At 56.3% G+C, this 17,630-nt stretch overlaps 6 protein-coding genes across 6 annotated transcripts; 2 read left to right on the plus strand and 4 right to left on the minus strand.

Annotated features, from left to right (window-relative positions):
- Positions 1 to 2,820: 2,820 nt before the first annotated feature.
- On the minus strand, positions 2,821 to 4,424 carry IE81DRAFT_327875 (hypothetical protein; the record flags this gene model as incomplete). Its single annotated transcript, XM_025515088.1, has 3 exons — positions 2,821 to 3,330; positions 3,406 to 3,832; positions 3,907 to 4,424. The coding sequence occupies 3 exons, from the start codon at positions 4,422 to 4,424 to the stop codon at positions 2,821 to 2,823; spliced, it is 1,455 nt and encodes a 484-aa protein (XP_025372815.1).
- Positions 4,425 to 6,228: 1,804 nt separating this feature from the next.
- Positions 6,229 to 7,738, plus strand: IE81DRAFT_319948 (hypothetical protein). Its single transcript, XM_025512875.1, has one exon. It carries the CDS (start codon positions 6,708 to 6,710, stop codon positions 7,542 to 7,544), a length of 837 nt encoding a protein of 278 aa, XP_025372816.1. The 5' UTR covers positions 6,229 to 6,707; the 3' UTR covers positions 7,545 to 7,738.
- On the minus strand, positions 7,588 to 9,345 carry IE81DRAFT_344554 (DNA-binding protein; the record flags this gene model as incomplete). Its single annotated transcript, XM_025515823.1, has 8 exons — positions 7,588 to 8,016; positions 8,091 to 8,330; positions 8,400 to 8,470; positions 8,541 to 8,647; positions 8,714 to 8,835; positions 8,926 to 9,089; positions 9,152 to 9,178; positions 9,258 to 9,345. 8 exons carry the CDS (start codon positions 9,343 to 9,345, stop codon positions 7,588 to 7,590), a joined length of 1,248 nt encoding a protein of 415 aa, XP_025372817.1.
- A 381-nt stretch (positions 9,346 to 9,726) lies between these two features.
- Positions 9,727 to 12,537, plus strand: IE81DRAFT_319949 (hypothetical protein). The gene is made up of 6 exons (XM_025512876.1): positions 9,727 to 10,363; positions 10,442 to 11,063; positions 11,151 to 11,675; positions 11,742 to 11,912; positions 11,987 to 12,094; positions 12,171 to 12,537. Exons 1-6 carry the CDS (start codon positions 9,763 to 9,765, stop codon positions 12,415 to 12,417), a joined length of 2,274 nt encoding a protein of 757 aa, XP_025372818.1. The 5' UTR covers positions 9,727 to 9,762; the 3' UTR covers positions 12,418 to 12,537.
- Positions 12,268 to 13,700, minus strand: IE81DRAFT_363896 (hypothetical protein). The gene is made up of 2 exons (XM_025516819.1): positions 13,104 to 13,700; positions 12,268 to 13,027 (listed from the first exon to the last, which is right to left on the minus strand). The coding sequence occupies exons 1-2, from the start codon at positions 13,207 to 13,209 to the stop codon at positions 12,585 to 12,587; spliced, it is 549 nt and encodes a 182-aa protein (XP_025372819.1). The 5' UTR covers positions 13,210 to 13,700; the 3' UTR covers positions 12,268 to 12,584.
- A 1,339-nt stretch (positions 13,701 to 15,039) lies between these two features.
- Positions 15,040 to 16,780, minus strand: IE81DRAFT_327879 (LIP-domain-containing protein; the record flags this gene model as incomplete). The annotated part of the gene is made up of 5 exons (XM_025515089.1): positions 15,040 to 15,617; positions 15,647 to 16,181; positions 16,264 to 16,447; positions 16,513 to 16,685; positions 16,760 to 16,780. The coding sequence occupies 5 exons, from the start codon at positions 16,778 to 16,780 to the stop codon at positions 15,040 to 15,042; spliced, it is 1,491 nt and encodes a 496-aa protein (XP_025372820.1).
- Between the last annotated feature and the right edge of the window lie 850 nt (positions 16,781 to 17,630).

The following is a 17,630-nucleotide window of genomic DNA, read 5'->3' on the forward strand; positions in this document are numbered from 1 at the left end:
TGCGAATTGGTCGTCGTTGGCGATTGGCGATTTGGCGGTCGTTATCGTCGTCGTCGTCGTCGTCGTCGTTGTTTCAATGGTTGAGGTGGGTCACGCGCGCGCGTCAAGAGGCGACTGCTATAGTTGCGTGCGACTTGCAGCAGGCCTCCTCCCGCGCATGAGCGTTCGGGGCAGAGGCGAGCAGCAGCAGCAGCAAAACAGCGGGTTGCAGTCAGGCAGAGAGGGCGCGAGTCGATCGACGCTTGCGTTCAAACAGGGCCGCGTACGTGCGCTCGATGACCTTTCTTCATGCTTGGGAATTTGGTTGTTTGAGGGAAGGGGCGCACACACAAGGTGCTGCGAATGAAGCAAGCGCTCAGCTGACAATGGTAAAAAAGAGGGTCGCTCTGGCCGCAGCGCATGCTCAGCCACTGGCAACACCACGCAGTGAGCGAGGGCACCGCAGTCAAGCAGCTGGGCTGTCAATTTTCGGTCTTTGTCATGACAAATACACAACAGAAAGTCAAAGGTGATCGCTCAAAAGCTCTGCTCCTTGTCTCAATTAAAGTAGCACAACACTTTCGAGTCCGAGCGTGTTATTGTCCTTGACGGTGAAGCCTATATATATAATGAAGGCGCGGGCTTCCATATGATATATGATGGCGGCCCACATGCAGCATCCCGCGGCCCCCGTGCGTGCGGCGGCGTGCCTTTGTGTCGAACATGAGACAGGTCTGAATGAGTGTACCGGAAATTTTGAGTGTCTACGCAAACGAGTGGCAATCATTCGTCCATATCGGCGCACCAAGCTTATACAAACGGCAACTATACCCAATGACTCAACAGTCTTGACTCTTGACTGCTGCCACCATATTGACTTTGGATTCACGCGACTTACAACGAAAGGCTCGATCGCGCCTGCAAATTCAGTCTGTCCTTGGCATCCGCCACACATAAAGTGCGATGTGCCCATCAGAAAGATGTGATGCCGCGCCGCCATGCGATTCGGTGATTCACTATTGTAAGTATTCCAAGCAGCTGCATGCTCGCTGGCCTATTGGTGCGCCGCTAGCACTCGTGACTTACATTGAAGTCAAACGTTGGACGTGGGCGACACCTTCATAGGACAATGAGGCTTGTTGCGTGTGTGTGTGTGTCTGTGTCTGTGGTGTGGCCTGTCCACAGCCGGAGGGGCCTGAGCCGTGTTCCGAACTCCCAGACCGCGCCTTCACACCGCACGCGACAAGGTTCAAGCTATCGCGATTTGGTGCGAGCTTCGCGGCTTCTCTCATCAGCATCATGACAGCTACAGGCATTCATCCGACTTCAGATGAATTTCATCTTCATTCGTGATTATGCACATCGAATTCATGCACGCACGATCCATCATGAAGCAAAGCATGCAGTCATCATCATCATCATCAGCTTTGGACTGAACCTGGATGCGCGCTCGGATCCATTCAAGATTATTGACTGATGGGTGTGTGTAGCACACCCTCCCGTGATGTGTACAACAGCATCATGCACCAACCCCTCTTCACAGGACGCGATAAGCACGCCCGTGACTGGGTTGTGTGCGGCGGGCGCAATCTCTTGGCTGCACTTGTTGCTTCATCGCTATTATACCATACCCCAAATATACAGCGCAAGCGTAGGTGCTGCTAAAAGACACGACGCAGCCCAGCTAGTTCACATTTAGTATGAGTGCACACGCTGACGCCAATGACCAAGAATAGCCATGCATAGGCCATACATGGCCCAAAAGCGGGTGTGAAACGGCTGCGCGAATGCGGCGCTCTCCTCGCGCCTTGTTTGACCCCCACCCCTGCCTGCCGTCAATTGGCGGCGCGTCGCCTGGACAGCTCCCGGCGGGCTTGCATAGCTCAAGGCAACTCCCTGAGACGAACTCCAATGTGAATCAAGCGCGTGCAAAGATCCGAGCGTTGCGCGTTGATCGAACTTCAGCCGTGGGAAAGCGAGAAGTTCGTCGAGGGAGAGCGTAGACGGACAATCAAACTGCATGGCGACCTCGACGGCACATGAGCTGCTTAGTTGCTATACCTGCCTGCGTCGTCGCGCAAGCGGTTCATGCATGACCCAAACGACGATTACATGGTGACACACAGCAGAGCCAAGAAGGCAGAGGGGGAAGCTATAGTGGAGCCGATTAAGTTCTTTTAAAAGACCGCGACGCGTCCTTCTTGTCCAGCTAGCTAGCTGCTGCTGCTGCTGCGCGCCAAGGAGATTGTTCGAGGTGTTTGTTTCAGAAGAAAAGTCGCGGCGGCGGTGTCCAAAAGCATTTATGCAGCGAGCAACACACAGTCTGCCCATATTCCACACGGCTCTGACGCCCACCGCGCGTCGGAGCATTATCGGTGGGTCGGACAAACGCGCTCTTCTCAAAGACGCGACGTGTTCTTTCACGTGACTACCACTTCGACTCCGCCCTTTTGACTGGAAATGTCAAGCAAACTTCGGATCTTCAAAGTTCACAAGGCAGTTGAGTGTGCTGCTCCAGAGCGGATCCTTCCACATGCTCGACCCAATGTGAACATTCGCTACACAATCTCTCACGCACATCCGCCGTGAAGACAGCCGATTGATGCAAACAGAGCACAAGTATTTCGCAGGTAATGAAGCGAGTAGCAGCTTGAAAGGCAGCAGCGGCAGTGGCGCGCGCAGGGGAAAGACTGTAACACAGAGCGAGGATGAAGTTTATGGGTATAAGACGGGTGCGGGGCTTTCAAGGTATCGTAAGCGATGTCGAGGCGCAGCGCAGCGCTCCGAGATCCGTGCGGAATTCGGCACAATGAGAAGGCTGTCGTCGAAGCGAGAGCACTCTTAGTAAGGCGCAGGCTCGGTTTGAGTGTAGCTGATCGGTGTTGTCTTGAGAAGTGCTTGGCGACCATAGTCCGACGCAAACATCTGTCCAGCGACGTGTGCCACGCCATACACCAGCGCAAAGGTCTTCCTGAATGTGGGGACCTCCTGCACTGGAACTCCGCCCTGATAAGTGGTGATGTTTTGGTACGATGCGTAGTAGCGCAGGTCAGTTCGTTTCGTGTTGGCTCTCAGATTGTCAATGACCCAAGCAGCTTGACCGCGGTTGGTGCGGTCGGGGCCACCTTGAGCCCACGACATGCAGCTTTGGTCGCCTCCAGAGTCCGCCTGATACGTGTCCTTAGTGCCGCTCAGCCTGACGACGTCGCGGCTGCAGGTGCGTTGGAAGGACCAGCTTGACATTGCATTGTTGATGTAGCGCGGCTTTGCTCCTCCCGGACCGTAGGGCCAATTGTTGTAGTTTGGACACTTTGCAAGGTCGATGGGCCCCACGGGTCTTCGCGAGTCAACCTGAAGGTAGCACTAGAATCAGCTACATTTCCATTCGGTTGCGCAAGCAGGGAGCCCCAGCCGAGGTATGCTCACCATGTAGGAGGTTGGGGTATTCGCCTCTACGTATCGAATCTTGATTCCGGATGGGGCATTTGGACCAAAGTGAGAATATATGTCGACGAGCGCAGCGCCAGCAGAATGTCCAACGACGGTGATGCGAGCCATGTTGGGGTACCGGCTCTTGTTCGATAGATTCTTGATGAGAGAGTCGAGAATCTCGAGACTCGAGACGGATTCGCCGTTGAGCGGCCGGCTCGTACCCCCAGCAACGGCATCTGCTCCGTACCGCCAGTCGTCGTTCCAGATGACATTTCTGTCTGGTTGCAACCAGATGGGATTGGGCTTGCCCTGGTTTTGAGCATTCTGCACCGTTTGAACGTCGCTAGGGCCGTAAAAGTTGGGAACGACAGCTACGCCTTGGTCGCCAACGACGTTGTAAAGGTCGGAGAACAGTTGATTGCTGTGCGGTATGGGACCACCGGTCAGAGATCAGACGGTCCGTGTCTAGACGCTCGGTACTCAACACAGACTCACCCATTCTTGAGTCGACCGTGCAAGCCTATCCAGGCGCTGCTCGCGCCGTTGGAACCGCTACCGATGTAATTCTTGTTGGCAAAAATGGGCACGGTAGCAGTCGTTCCGGGCTTCCCATTGATGGTGTGCTGCGTCAGCCTCGAGCCGGAAGGAGGTGCAGGCAGTCCACCGCCTGAAGCCTGAGCACTAGTGCGCAGTACACCACTTGACGAAGGGTTGGGCGAGCTTGTGCTGGAGGTACTTTTCGTGCTGGTGCTGGAGTTGCTATTCGTGCTGGTGCTGGATGCACTTCTCGTGCTGGTACCAGAGCCACTGTTGGTGCTCGAAGATGAAGCCACGGTAGTAGTGAGTCTTGATGAGGTCGCGGCCGTTTGGTTGCCGGCTTGTCTGATGAGTAGCTCAATTGCCACCGCCTCCTCTGGGTAGAGTACGCCCCTCTTCTCCGCAGGCAAGGCCGACGTCGTGAGAGCAGCGACGACACTCACGAGAAGTGTGCTCCATAAGCGTGCCGGAAGCATGTTGGCAAGGCGAATGTAAGAGATATGAAGCAGGAAGGCGGTGCGCTTGTGCGACGCGCAGGACGAGTCGGTGGTGGGAAGAATCTCTTTAGGGGTTGATGCTGGGTCCACATCATCGCTCATTTATATGTCCTTGTGTGAGGGCGGTGAGCGGTGGAGCTTGTGCCGGCCACGGCCCGCACTTCCCGTCTCTGCTGCTGCTGCAGATTCATAGATCCACGATTGTTTGCAGCAAGAGCGAAGAGCGATCCTTGTGTGCCGATCATCTTGTGAAGAGCATTCAGAGCTTCTGGTCGATCAGCTATGCGAGAGGAACAGGTCCTGGATCCCGTTGGCGAGGTCCGGACTTTGAGGAGGCCCACTCCTATTGAGGCTGTATGGCCAAAAAGTCGAGACTGCTGGAACCCGCGCTGCAGGGGACCCAGCCTCAGGGATTCCGCTGCTCTCGATCGACAATTTTGAATCGCATCAGCCAAAGGTGGCTTTCGGCAGAGCCGGGAAGCAGGTTCGGCCCGACCGATTGAGGAGCCAGCATCGCACATCGAATCGTGACATTGCCAGTATACGGCTACGGCCTGCTCACCCTGCCAGTCGATGAAACTGCGTCCTCTCACAAGCCGCTGAACTAGGCGCGGAGTTCTGGGCTTTTGATTAGCTGTTGGCCGGTCACGCGTCAGGCGCTCGCTCGGCAACTTCGACAGCTTGATGAGTGCGGAGCAGTAGCTCTGTGCGCGCCACACCGACACTTGTACAAGCTGTCATGCGCATCGGCAAGGGGCGAGCATGTCACACGTTGTCGCCGGCACGACCCATACCCACTCCTGTATTGTGGCGCGTAGTAAGGCGACTTGGATGGTGAATCTCACAACACGCTTCTGAGCACTCAAGACGGGCTTGTGTCGCGAAGCCTTGGTCGTGGATGCGCCGGGCATGTTTGCTGTTTGTCCAGGCCCCGAGTACGCGCGGACCGCGTGATCTCATGCCAGCTGATGAGGCGTTTGCACGACTCCTGCTCTGCAAGTAGCGCGCGTGTAGCGTCCCATAGACGGCGGCAGGGGACGTCCTTGAAGGCGAAGAGCGGGCCTGAGGTGGAGGCGCGGCCTTCTTGGCGATGAGCGGGTGCGTGGACACCTGTGCGCTTGGGAGGAACCTATCCCGGCCGGGTTCAAGAACGTGTCGTCCAGCAGAGCGCTAAGAGTGTCTTCCTTTATGCCACGAACCGCTGCACCCTGCTGGACTGGAGCCTCGGCATCTTGGCAAGTTGAGGACTGAGCGGATCCAAGGCTATGTTCAGATGGACCATTCCAGCTGGATGCTTGACCTCTGTCTCCTTTTCCTTCTTGCCCCGGCCCCCTGTTCTGTCCCTCGTAGCTATGGTATGTGACAGAGAGCGGCGAAGCTTCGTACATCATGGATTGCTGTCCGGTATATAGAGACCTGCTGCGCGTCCTGCTGCTGCTGCTGCTTCATCGCCTTACACACTTAACGCACCCACCGCCATGCAAACGCGGGAAGCGCGTGCATGCCCAGCACGCGTCTGCTGCTGCTGCACCGGCGCGGTTCCATTGGAGTGGTAACAGCGAAATCAATTTGAATCACAATCAAGTCGTGAGTAATGAGTCACGCGCGAGTGCATGAGTTGAGCGGCCGATCGCGCAGAAATGAATCACAAGTGATCTGAATTTTCGCGGTGGCTGCGTATATGCTGGCGGGCGGTGATCGAGCGGCATGCATGGCCACAGAGGTAAGTGCAGAAGAGTGGTGCTGAGTGTTTGCCCTCCTCCACCACTTTGCGCCCCCCGACGAAAGCATCGTCGATTCACTCATTGCGACTTGGCGCACAAAGGCGTAGCATTCACGATTCGCGATCGCAACCGCAGTCGAGCTGCATGGCTCTGTCTGTGCTGGCACTCAGCAGGTGTGTAATTTCTCTCCCGCGCCTCCCTCACGTCGCGCTAACGTCGGGATCGGGGAAAGCTAAGAAGAATTTCAGACCGCTTGCTCGCCCTACACCTGCTGGCTGACCCGAGGGCAGATACAACCACTCGCCGCAACCAGAGCACTGCTCAATCGCAAGTCCTGGGTAGCATATCTGGGTGGATCGCGTCTCACAGCGCTCACAGTGTGCGCGAAGCGGATCGAGGTGGCGATTGCGGCGGAACGGCAAGCAGGATAGGCGATCGTTCGGCTGCGATCGACATCAAGCGCTCAGAAGCGCTGCTGAGCGCTCAACTCGATCAGTCTAGCACCCCTCCATCAAGCTCAGCTTCAACAATACAAGTCATGCAGGCCCTTCCCCGCCCTGTGGAGCTCAGTGCTTACACTGGGTCTCAAGACGATTCTTCTGTCGTGCGCGCCAATCTGATGCCATTCTCGATTGACTACGATGGTCCCGCACCCGTTTCCCGCTACATGGTCGTACGCTCGGCCTCAGACACCGAGTCATCTGTTGAGTTGGAGCACTCTGATCCCTCAGCGGCTTTGGTGTCGGCATTTAGAGGGAGAACGATCCACGGCACGCCCATAGCTGTGCCTGCTGGATACAAGGCTCATGTGGTAGAAGTCCCCACGGAGGTAGAGCTCCTTGCAGCTCAGGCGACCAGCTTCGGCACCGGTACTCCAAAGGCCACGAGCTCGTCTCAACACGAATCAAAGCGTCGACGCACGGATGCGCACCAGCAAGGGCCTCCATTCGCAGAGTCCGCTCTCCGACGCTCTCCGAGAAAGATGGCGGCAGCAAGCAGCAGTAGCACAGCTGCAAGAGCCAAATTCACCACAATGAAGACCTTTTCAATGGACGACTCTGATGACGAGGCACAGGAGGATGAAGAAAAGGATCTCACTTGGGATGCGGCCATACAAGACGACGCGAATCACGAGCCAGAACTAGACTTGGAGGGATCCCTTGATGCCGCTACATCGACCAGCACCGGCAATGGCCTCGCCACGGAGCCCGGGAACGAGCAGCAAGTTGCCAAGCAGCTGCAAATCGGTGCGAGCTGCGGAGAACACATCGTCATCTGGTCCCCCGACGGGCCCGTCGACGAGGGCGATGACGCGTACATCCGCACGCTTCGAGAATACCTTGGCGTCATCGCACCCGCACTACATACCTCATGATCCATCGAATACATCAGTTCGCTAATGACCCTAGCTTTGTCCACTACATTCGTGTCCCAGCCATACCGGCCCCTCCCGCATTGCCTCCATATCCAGCAAATGAGCCGACGCTGTCCGCGCTCCGACCGCTCTCGCTTGCATCATCACTTTCACTTCTCGACTTCGCGTCCTCGTCCTCCTCGAGATTCGTTGCCCTGCCTTTCCCGTTTCGCTCCTTGATATCCGCAGCGCCTGCTTTGCGCGAGCCATGTCTGCCCCCCTTCGAAGCTTTCTCGGGATGCGGTACCGGGGCATCGAGATCCCGCACCTCTGCGGGCAGTTGAGATGCGCCACGGAGCAAACCTTTGTCGCCTCCAGATCTCGAGCCGTGACCTTCCTGCCCTCTCCTTCTGGATGAGTTAGGAGTACTCTGCGAGAAGACGAGTGAGCTCTGCCGCTTTGCTAAAGGGTGCTCTTCAACGTAAAGCATTAGCTTTGGGGTATTCGCGATAGAGTCAGCAACGTTCAATCCTATATCGAGAGGGGAACGGGGAACGGGGAACTCACATTGATAACGCCAGTATCGAGGCTCTTGACTGGCAATATGCTTGGCTGATCTTGCTCACTGACAGAGGCGTCGTTTGCGTTGTCACTTCTCCTTCCTGCCGGTCTTGCGTGTATGGGTGAGCTTGCGTGGGACTGCTGGCGGTCATCCACGGACTGAGAATTTGAGTCGGACGATGTCGTGGGATTCGAGAGCTGTAGTGGGCCATCGTCGAAGGGGACCCAAGGTCCTTCTCTGGGCTCCTGCTCCCGACAAGAGGGTCATCGGTTCAGAGAGGACGTGCTGGCTGGCCGCCATCGACAAGAACTCACATTGCCGCTCTTGTCATCTGTCTCGGGCACTAGGCCTTCCTTTGGCACCAGAACGAACGCCCAAGTGAGATCTGTAGCCACAGAGTTCAGCCAACAGAAGATTGGACTATTTTGGGAATTTGAGAAAGGGTCTGTGCTCACCTTCAGGCTCCTCTACATCTTCGAGTGCTGCGTCCAGAGAGATCAACTTTTGCATGAACGCCCTGAGATGGATCTCCATGACGCTCTTAGTCAAGTTGCCTGGTATGCTGCAGCGGCGGAAGCATGTCAGCCCCGGCCACGCGCATCGGTGTATCTTGATGCCCCCCACTCACGCAAGGTCACGATCTCTGGGCACGACGAGGGGAATCATGTACTCCAAGTCGAATCGATAGCGTTCAAGGACACTTTGGGTGGTGGTGGACATAAGAGCCAGGTGCACAGAGCTCACTAAGCCCTGAGAGTGAGTGGAAAGATGAGGCATTAGGACACAGAAGCATGAGCAGGATAAAAGGTGCGCTTACCATGCAACATCGATCTCACTCACCTTCAAGACTTGCACCTTGGCTGCGCGCACGAGCTCGTCTATGTAATCGCAGACACCTGGATGTCTACACGCCCAGACTGGCACTGAGTACGCAGACTTGCGTGTAAAGACCTCGGGGGGATACACCTGTCTGAAGTACAGGACGGTATGCGTAGCCAGCGTCACTGCAGTACAGATGGACGTCTAAGCTGACGAACAGCTTGTTGAGGTAAGGCAAATTGCTCACAGAATTGGCAAATCGCATCGATCGTCTCTAAGAATTTGGAGATCGTGTGAGCGCTCTTGGCTCTTGGTCGGAGGCTAGGGTGCAATGTTACCGAGGTTGCGCTCACCGTTGTACGTCATCTCGTCACCCTCAAAGACCAGGCTGGAAGGCCCGGGGCGCGAAGCGTTGCTGTCATGGCGAGCAGAGGTAGACATGGCCCGGCGCTCACTGCTGTGCAACTGACAAGCTCAGAGAAGATGTGAAGCTTCTCGGGAGAGCTTCTGCTCCGAAAAAAGGATTTGAAACAAGGTGAGAGGACGGATGGACGCAGGGTGCTGTCTCCGTTTTGTCACGGAGGAGCAGCTTGTTAAGCAATGTGAATCGGCTTGTGTAGCGGCATCTGCAGGCGTGCAGGCACATATACACTCAAGACTGCATGTAGCTACGCGTTTGTGCCGCGGCGTGCCGCGGGTGTCCAACTCGACTGATGCGCGCGCGCGCGCGCGCGCGTGTGTTGAATCGTGAGTGTGATTCCGCGACGCGTCAATCTTGAATGGGCATAAACAGCACGTACGATCGAGTACGCACGGCTATCGTGATCTTTCCTCCAAGCAGCGATCGCACACTAGCCAATGGACGCTCACAGCCACAGTCGCGTATGGCCAAAGCTGACTCCAGTGACTCTTGATCGCCAACAACCTTCGACGCCGACCTCGAACAGTTCACGAGCGCGTTCAGGCTCCCCACCCGTTGCTATGTCAGGCAGAGCATCCTCGTCGCGCAGGTCAGGGGCGGCGAAGGATATGCAAACAACACCAAGAGCTCGCGCTCGGCCAAGCGCAAATCGCACTGGCAGACAAAGCCAACCGCAGCGGCAACAGCAGTCTCAGCAGCAACAAGTCGATGCTACGCCGCGTCGAACAGCGCAAGGGCTGCTTGGAGATGCGCCCACACCTGCCAGATCGCTTTCTCAGCCTCCACCCATCAACGTTCTCAGGCGCTCCTTGGCTGCCCAGACGCCTGCTACACCGCGTCGTGGTGGTGCAGCAGCTGGGAGCTCCTACAATGTGGCGACACCAGGTAGTGCAGGCGGGGCTGACAGGAGCATGAGCATCATGGCCAGCGCAAAGCGAGCCCCGGGATCCGCTCGCAAGCGAAGGTTCAGTTCGTTTGGTGGGTGGGGTACGGGTAGGGAGCAGAGCCCAATGGAGCTTCTGCGACGTGTAGCAAGAGGTGAGCACACGCACGTCGGTGTCGGTACCCGCTAAGTCACTCGCTGACATGACGAACTTTCTGCCTGCGCTACAATAGCCTACCAGCTCCCACCCACCCCAGACGTGCAAGCGAGAGACATTTCCGCTAGAGACGCAACTTCTCTCGGTCTATCCCGCGCCACCACAGGACGATCATCAGGACGCCGATCCAACGATCGTGGATCTAGCAGTCGAGGGACGATGCTGCGACCAGGAGAGAGTATTCCGGGTGACCTCACGCGCGATGTAGACCTTAGTGTAGGAGAGGAGAGCAGTCTATCTACTTCCGGAGAGCTTGGACGGAGAATAGCAGACGGCACCCCACGTTCTGGCAGTATTTTCGACTCGCTTGCTGCCCAGCGCAGAGGTCACCGCGAAAGTGCAGCGAGCGCTCTGAATCAGTCTGGTCGCTCGTCTCTCAGGGATGACTTTTCGCTAGGAGAGACAACAGGCGTTTCGGCGCGTGAGCGTCAACTGGAAGAAAAGCTTCTCGATCTTGGACCCGACGCTTCGCTCGATCAACTCGACGAGATGGCGAGGAGGCACCTATTTGGCAACGTCAGTCGTATGAGCACCGGAAGCGGGCGTCTCGACACAACTGGCGACGGCGACTCGGACGACGATCCGGACGACTCCGACGCATTCGGCGGATTTATCGATACCAGTGCCAGTCGTAGAAGGTGAGCGAAGACGACTGCTAGCGTTGCCACAAACCGATTGAGCTTCACTGACAGGGACTCGTCATACACTTTGCCTGCTCCAATCAGTCGCGCGATTAGTGAACCTGCAGCGCCTTCCGCGGATGTGTCGATGGACTTTGCTGCCGATCAGATGCCTTCATTCATGGAGGCAGTGGATGCAGATGCTCAATTGTCAGGTTCGATCTCGCGCAGTCAGGACCGCTCGAGGTCTGACCGGAGTGGCGCGCTCGATAGGGACTCTGACGAATTGGACGAAGCAGCGGTGGACCAGGGCATTCAGTCAGCATCAGATATCTCGGCTCAGCTTCGCGCCGAGCAGGTGTCTTTGGATTCGCATAGCCGAAGTCTGGTGGAGGATGCAAGCATGGACCGTCCCAGCCGAAGTCTTGAAGAGCGAGCCAATCTAAGCGGCTCTCGCAGCTTGGAACAGGAATATGATCGCAGCTTGGAGGCGGAAGAGGGTGAGGAAGATGACGATTTGGAGGACGAAGAGGAGGACATCGATCCGGATGCGACTTTGACCCCCGCAGATCGCCAAATCGCGCAACTTGCGATGCTACGCAGACGATCTACGAAGCGTCGGAAAAGCAGGTGAGGAAGCATGTTGACCCGCGCTCTTCTCTTCGCTCACTGACGGTCAACATCGCCACCCCGCAGAGTGTCACCATACACCGGCAATCCCGTGCCATCCCTTCCGGCGTCTTTCCTTTCTGGACTTTTCGGGACTTTTGTGACTCCTGCGTCTGCTATGAGCAGTGCGGCCGCGTTCGGCGCAGGCGCCAAGAACATAAAGGTGGAGAAAGCCGCTTTGGATGCGGTGGACGACGCGTAAGTCAGGGCGTACACGCGAGGTGTACGCAGAGCAACAAGGTTGACAACATCATTTCCGTCTGCCTAAACAGGTCGCACGAGTTCTTCGCTACCTTTTCTCAGAAGCTTGCAGACCAGGCGACAAGATCGGGTCGCAATGCTACGATCACGGAGGGTGACGTGGTGGCAGTGATGAAAGCGTGAGTCATGCTGCTTCTTCCCTCTACCCTGTCAAGCCACAGCGCTCACAATCCTCCTCCCGGGTACCATCTTCAGCGAGGGCTTCGTGACACCAAGGCAGTCCGTCTCCTCTTTGGCGCGCCGCTTCCTCCCCAAGGAGTTCAGCGACTTGGTCACCCCCCTACCCAAGAGCCAAGGACCAGCGAAGATCGACAAGGGCAAGAGAAAGGCTGGAGAGGCCAAGAGAAACAAGAGGGATGACACTGACCCAAGTGCAGTCGGTACCAGCGCGGGCAGAGGTAATGGCGCTACGAGCAGCAAGGCGAAACGGCACAAGAAGTAAAATCTTCAATCTTTGACGCTCATCACGTGCACTTCGCTTGGCATACATTGACTATGATATTGCACCATGTAGTATATCTGAATGCGTCGTGCGGATGTGTTCAAATGGAAGAGTGCTGAGGAAAGTTCCGAGCTCTTGAGAGAGGCGCTCTTGCCGCGCCGATGCTTTTATAGGAAGAGTGCTCCGATGGCTACAGCGCCAACAGCGACGATGGAGCCGGTAGCAGAGCTGGAGGAGAACGCGCGGACTTGCACAGCTCCATTTCCAGCACGGCTAGAGGTTGAAGTCGATGTTGTTGTAGTTGAAGAGGAAGAGGAAGAGGAAGCGGCATCGGACGCACTGGCTGCGGAGGCTTCCGCCGATGCGGACACTCCAGTAAAGGTCCTGGTGCCGTAGATGACCTCGATGTCCTCAGTCGACGACGAGCCCGAGTCGGTGGCCGAAGAGTCCGTATCCGTAGCGCCGCCCTCTCCCGAGCCGGTTTGGCAAGTTCCGGCTACAAAGATGCCGCTGCAGGTCGCGGGATCATCAGTACCGATTGAACCGCCGTTGCCAAAGTCGCCAGTGTTGGTGACGCTGACGCCCGTACCGCTGCCCAGGTCCAAAGTGACTGGAGAAGCTCGGTCGAATCAGTACTGGTAATTCCCTGGATGATGTTCCGCAACCCGAAATACGTGGCTACTCACATTGACGGCGTACTGGTGCTTGGGGCGCAGGAGTCGGCACTGCCAGAGCGTTGGCGGAAGCCGCCAGGGCCAGGCAGGCAACGACGGATGCAAGAGAGCACTTCATTATTGTGAGCAAAAGTAGCAGTATAATGCCTGGTATGGGGTGTCTGATGAAGCTAGAGTCTAGAGCGAAGAGAGCCAAGAGATCGATAGAGCAGGTGGGGAACGAAACGTCCGCAGGAGAGACAAAGAGGCATGCTCTTTATACCTTCTCCACCGGTGCCTCGCCATGCAAGGATGATGATGTCGAAAGCTTCTCAGGTCCCTGATGCACTCCCACGTTAGCTGCATTACGCTGGAGCAACCTGGACTAGACGCAATTACGCTGCCAAGCTCCTGATCCTCTCATGCCTCGCTCGCTTACTGGAAAGGGGAATTCAGCTTCGAGCGAGGCGTGCTGGCCGGGTTGCGGCGGTGGACAAAGAAGGTGCTGAGAGGCTTAGTTGCGCCGTGCAGGACCTCGCAGCTGATGTGCGCCAGGTCGATGCTGTGCGCCATGATGTGAGCGGCGGATCAGCGGACCAACTTGCCTTCATGCGCTTCTACTGCGCCTTGCTGCATATATAGTCGCCTCTAGAGCAGCAGGTTCCTCACTTGTTCGGCGGTCGCAGCAGTCGTGAGTGTCTGTCTGAGGTCTTGTGAGTACATGACGCCAGACTGCGTGGCTCGTAGCGCACACACATGGCAGGACGACAAGCGAGGCAGCTATTGCAGATCTTCGTATACTGACCCAACTTTGCGATGTGTCGATATAAAGAGAGGCCACATTTCGTGGAAAGCGATCTTCTGCATGGGGGCTCGGGGCGACGAATGTAGGATCCTCGTGAATCACGAATGGTGAATCGCAAAGCGTGCACAGCATGCATGCATGCATGCATGTATGCATCAGGTCGGAGCTTCATCTTCGCGCGGGCGAGCGCGAGATGCGCCCACGCTAGCGTTCATCGGCCATCGAGATTGAGGCAATAAAGCACGACAACATCAGCAGCTGATGCTAAGGAGCTTCATTCACGAGTTCGTGGCGGGCGATTCAGCACTCATCGAGGTGGTCCGTCCATGCACTCAGACTCATCCTTGCCAGCAGCATGCTTTCTAGCTGCTGTGACCGCGATGACGTTCGCATCTGCAGTGTATGATTCAGCTGCATGCACGCCCACAGAGTCTGAGACTCTTTGACTGTTCCTCACGCTCAAAGTTGTCACACCCATTCACATGATGCACGTGATTGTTCTGATCGGCGCCATCTAGCTCCGAAGGACGTACATGCTGCACTCAAAACTCAATCGTGACCTGCAGAGATCCTTCCTTTATTCCATAGCGGATCTGAAACGTCTCGCGATCACGGACCCTGATGGAGACCATGTGATTGTCCCCTAGCTGCTGTGAGTCAAAGCGGTCTGGGCTGTGCCGACGCCTGATGAACTCGGCTCTTGCGTCCAGCTAGATCCGATCGCTTCTCGGACCGGTAGCGCCCCACTCAACCGCGTCGACGACTGCGGCCTTCGCGAAAGCAAGGAGCACACGACTGTGACTGCTGCTGCGACTAGGCAACGCTTCGACCGATGATGGCACGTCCAACGCCGTGCATCGACGCGAATAAGAAGCAGCGTCTTACATTCAAAATTGCAAGTCGTGAGTACGTGACACGGACAATCGTAGATACATAACAGTACGAAGGGTTGTGAACTGCGGTGCAAGAACGAGAAGGAAGGGAGGAATGGGTCGTGAAGAGTCATTATAGTCATGCAGGGTTGAGAACAAGAATATGATACAGCAGGAGCGCTTGCATGCTACAGTCGGGATGGGGATAGCTCCATCATCAGCTTTGACATGCTTGAAGAGGAGCACGCAGGCGAAGGCGAGTCGGTGCGTGTTGTACCACCGTAGACCAGCTTCAGGTGACTGTGTTTCCAAGGTTGGTGAGTAGAGATGCGACGAAACCTTTGGAGCTCTGTCCCAACAGAATTGTTAGCTGCGAAAGCAGAAATGAGCCCAGCTCTGCTACTACTCGTGGTTCTAGGAGCGTCAGGAGCCGGCTTTGAGTATCGCAGCCTTTGGGAGCTTCGAGACCATTGAAGCGGTCCTCCAGCCAGACGAAACCGGAAGGAGAGCCAGTGATGATCATGCTGATATGCTCAGCCGCAAGCTCCCGTACGTAGGTGATGCTCTTGGTGCTGGAGATCTTGCACTGCGCCGCCACGTAATCGTCTACATCCGACGCCACCACCACTTCATCCAGCATAGCTTGGTAGATGTATGCGGGGATTGTCATGCCAACTGCGTCAAGACCACCCAGAGAGCCTTGATCGAGAGCTTCCTTCACAGGTGGAGCGGCGAGCAGCTCATCCTGTGGCACGTCGAACAATGAAAACCAGTCGGTCGCAGGGAATCTTGAAGGGGTACGAGAGCCGACGATGAGCTGAGCGTCTTTATTGGCGATGAGAGGCACTTCAGAGCAGCGGTTCGGACTCACTGCGCAAGATTCTGAGGTAAGCATGTACCATTAGCACGGCGCAGCGCGTCTTTGCCCGCAGGCGTCGCGTGCTGGTCCAAGTACTCCTTGAACGTCGGTCTGGCATTGTATTGTCCGGCCATGCCCGTCCCAACAAGGCCAGAGATTGCGCCTTTGTTGAGTTTCAGCAAGATGTTCTTGACATTGACGGGGATGCCTCCAAGGACCATCCCAACAAAATTTCCCGACAGTTCTGGAGCATACTTTTCGAGCTGCTGGGCAGCCCAACCGCTTGCAAGCGCCCCGCCGCTATATCCCATCAGGGCCATCCTGACAAGGTGGCTTTTGTCCGCGCTCACAACTTCCGGCAGCTTCAAAGCTGTGCGAGCAGCATCCAGGACACCCGTGCCTGACAAGGAGCCCACCGTAAAAGCAGAGGAGGGACCCTCGTAGTCGGGGACCACAAGTGTATAGCCCTTCGTCAACGCGTGGTTCATCAGGAGCTGTTCAGCCTGGACCAGCAAGTTGCCGGTTGCGCCGCTTTGCAGCTGGATGGACGGTGCGCAGCCAGAGTACGCGGAGTCCTGAAGATGGGAGAAAACAAGGGATCGTCTTCAGACGTCAGCAGCGCTCAAGCCGGACCGAGCGACGGGGGCCGCGACGTACCTGCGCCGGCTGATAGACGAGCACCTTTGGGACGCCAGTCTCGCTTTCTGCGCGGCCATTCGGTGTGATTACTGTCATCATGTTGGCTGTGATGCCGCCGCTCATGTCGGTCGTTGAGTAGAGGACTTGGGTAGCCGCTTTGATTGATATGGGAAGAATGCCGAACTGTGCCAAGTCCACAGGTCTGGATTACGCTGCAAGTCAGTCGTTCATCCAGTCCAACGAACGATTTCCCACCACTGCTCTCACCTGCTACGTAAAGCAACCCCTGGGCCTACTCTTTGAATTTGCAGAACGTCGTCACCGGAATAGAAGGGATCATCGATAGGGGCGATCGGCTGGCGCGGCACCAGGATTTGTTCAGCCTCGTGAAAAGGTGTTACGGGAGCGGCCAAGCCAGCGGGCAATAGGGCGAGGGCACACTAGAGACATGCACAGGCTAGCAGAGATCAGTCGCCGATACCGCCTGCCGTCGCGTATGATGTTAGTGACTTACCAGCCAGAGCAGGGCTTGCATAGCGCCGTGTGAATGGTGTAAGAAGGAATCGAGCTGTCGTCAAATGGACACAGAGATTAAAAGTGGACTGAGATTACCGAAGAAGACACTCTGGGACTTGGAAGCAACGACGGAAGGAGAAGTGGTGTCTGAAGATGGAAGGAAGAGATGTGTACAGTACACTTCAAAAGATCATCTCGACGATGAGTCGGGAGGTTTCTGCGCCTTCTTATATCTGTGTCTTCGACAAGGTAGCCGGTGAAGATGCCTCTTCAGCTAGGCCCTGGTTGCAGATGTTATTCATCCTGGGTGAGAGTAGCAGCAGGGCAAGCGAGCACTCTAGCTGGAGCAGGCTCGACGGGGCGTTGGCTCTGGCTGCTAGCACAGACACAATCACAGTGTAGCTGGGGCTGCATCACTGGCCGATGGCCGATGACCAGTGTAACCACCATACGAATGCACGTCTGTGGCCATACACCATCCAACACTCTTGTCACCTCCTCGCAGAGGCTAGAGCCAGGGGCAGAAGGACAGAAGGGAGCATGGGATTACGGACCAACGGAACGGGCCGGATGGGGAGCGTGGCAGCGTTTTTGCCTGATCAAGACGGCAAAATAGCAGGCAATGCAGAAGGTTTGCGGCAGGAAATCCAACCCTCTGATCATGATGAATAGAGCGCATCGGCTGCACCTTGCGTAATGATGGATCTAAGTCGACATTTACAACGCATCTTCGATAGGGCTCTTTCATGCCGGTCGAAAATCGCGATTGGTCGCGTCATCCGCCTTCGTGCGTGACAATCACGACTACTCAACGCGGAATCTCGGAGCGATGCAGTTGCCAAGCACAGACAGAGCGCGATAAGGTTGCA

This window comes from Ceraceosorus guamensis (genome assembly GCF_003144195.1).
Source record: "Ceraceosorus guamensis strain MCA 4658 unplaced genomic scaffold IE81scaffold_4, whole genome shotgun sequence".
In the NCBI taxonomy this organism is placed as follows: domain Eukaryota; kingdom Fungi; phylum Basidiomycota; class Exobasidiomycetes; order Ceraceosorales; family Ceraceosoraceae; genus Ceraceosorus; species Ceraceosorus guamensis.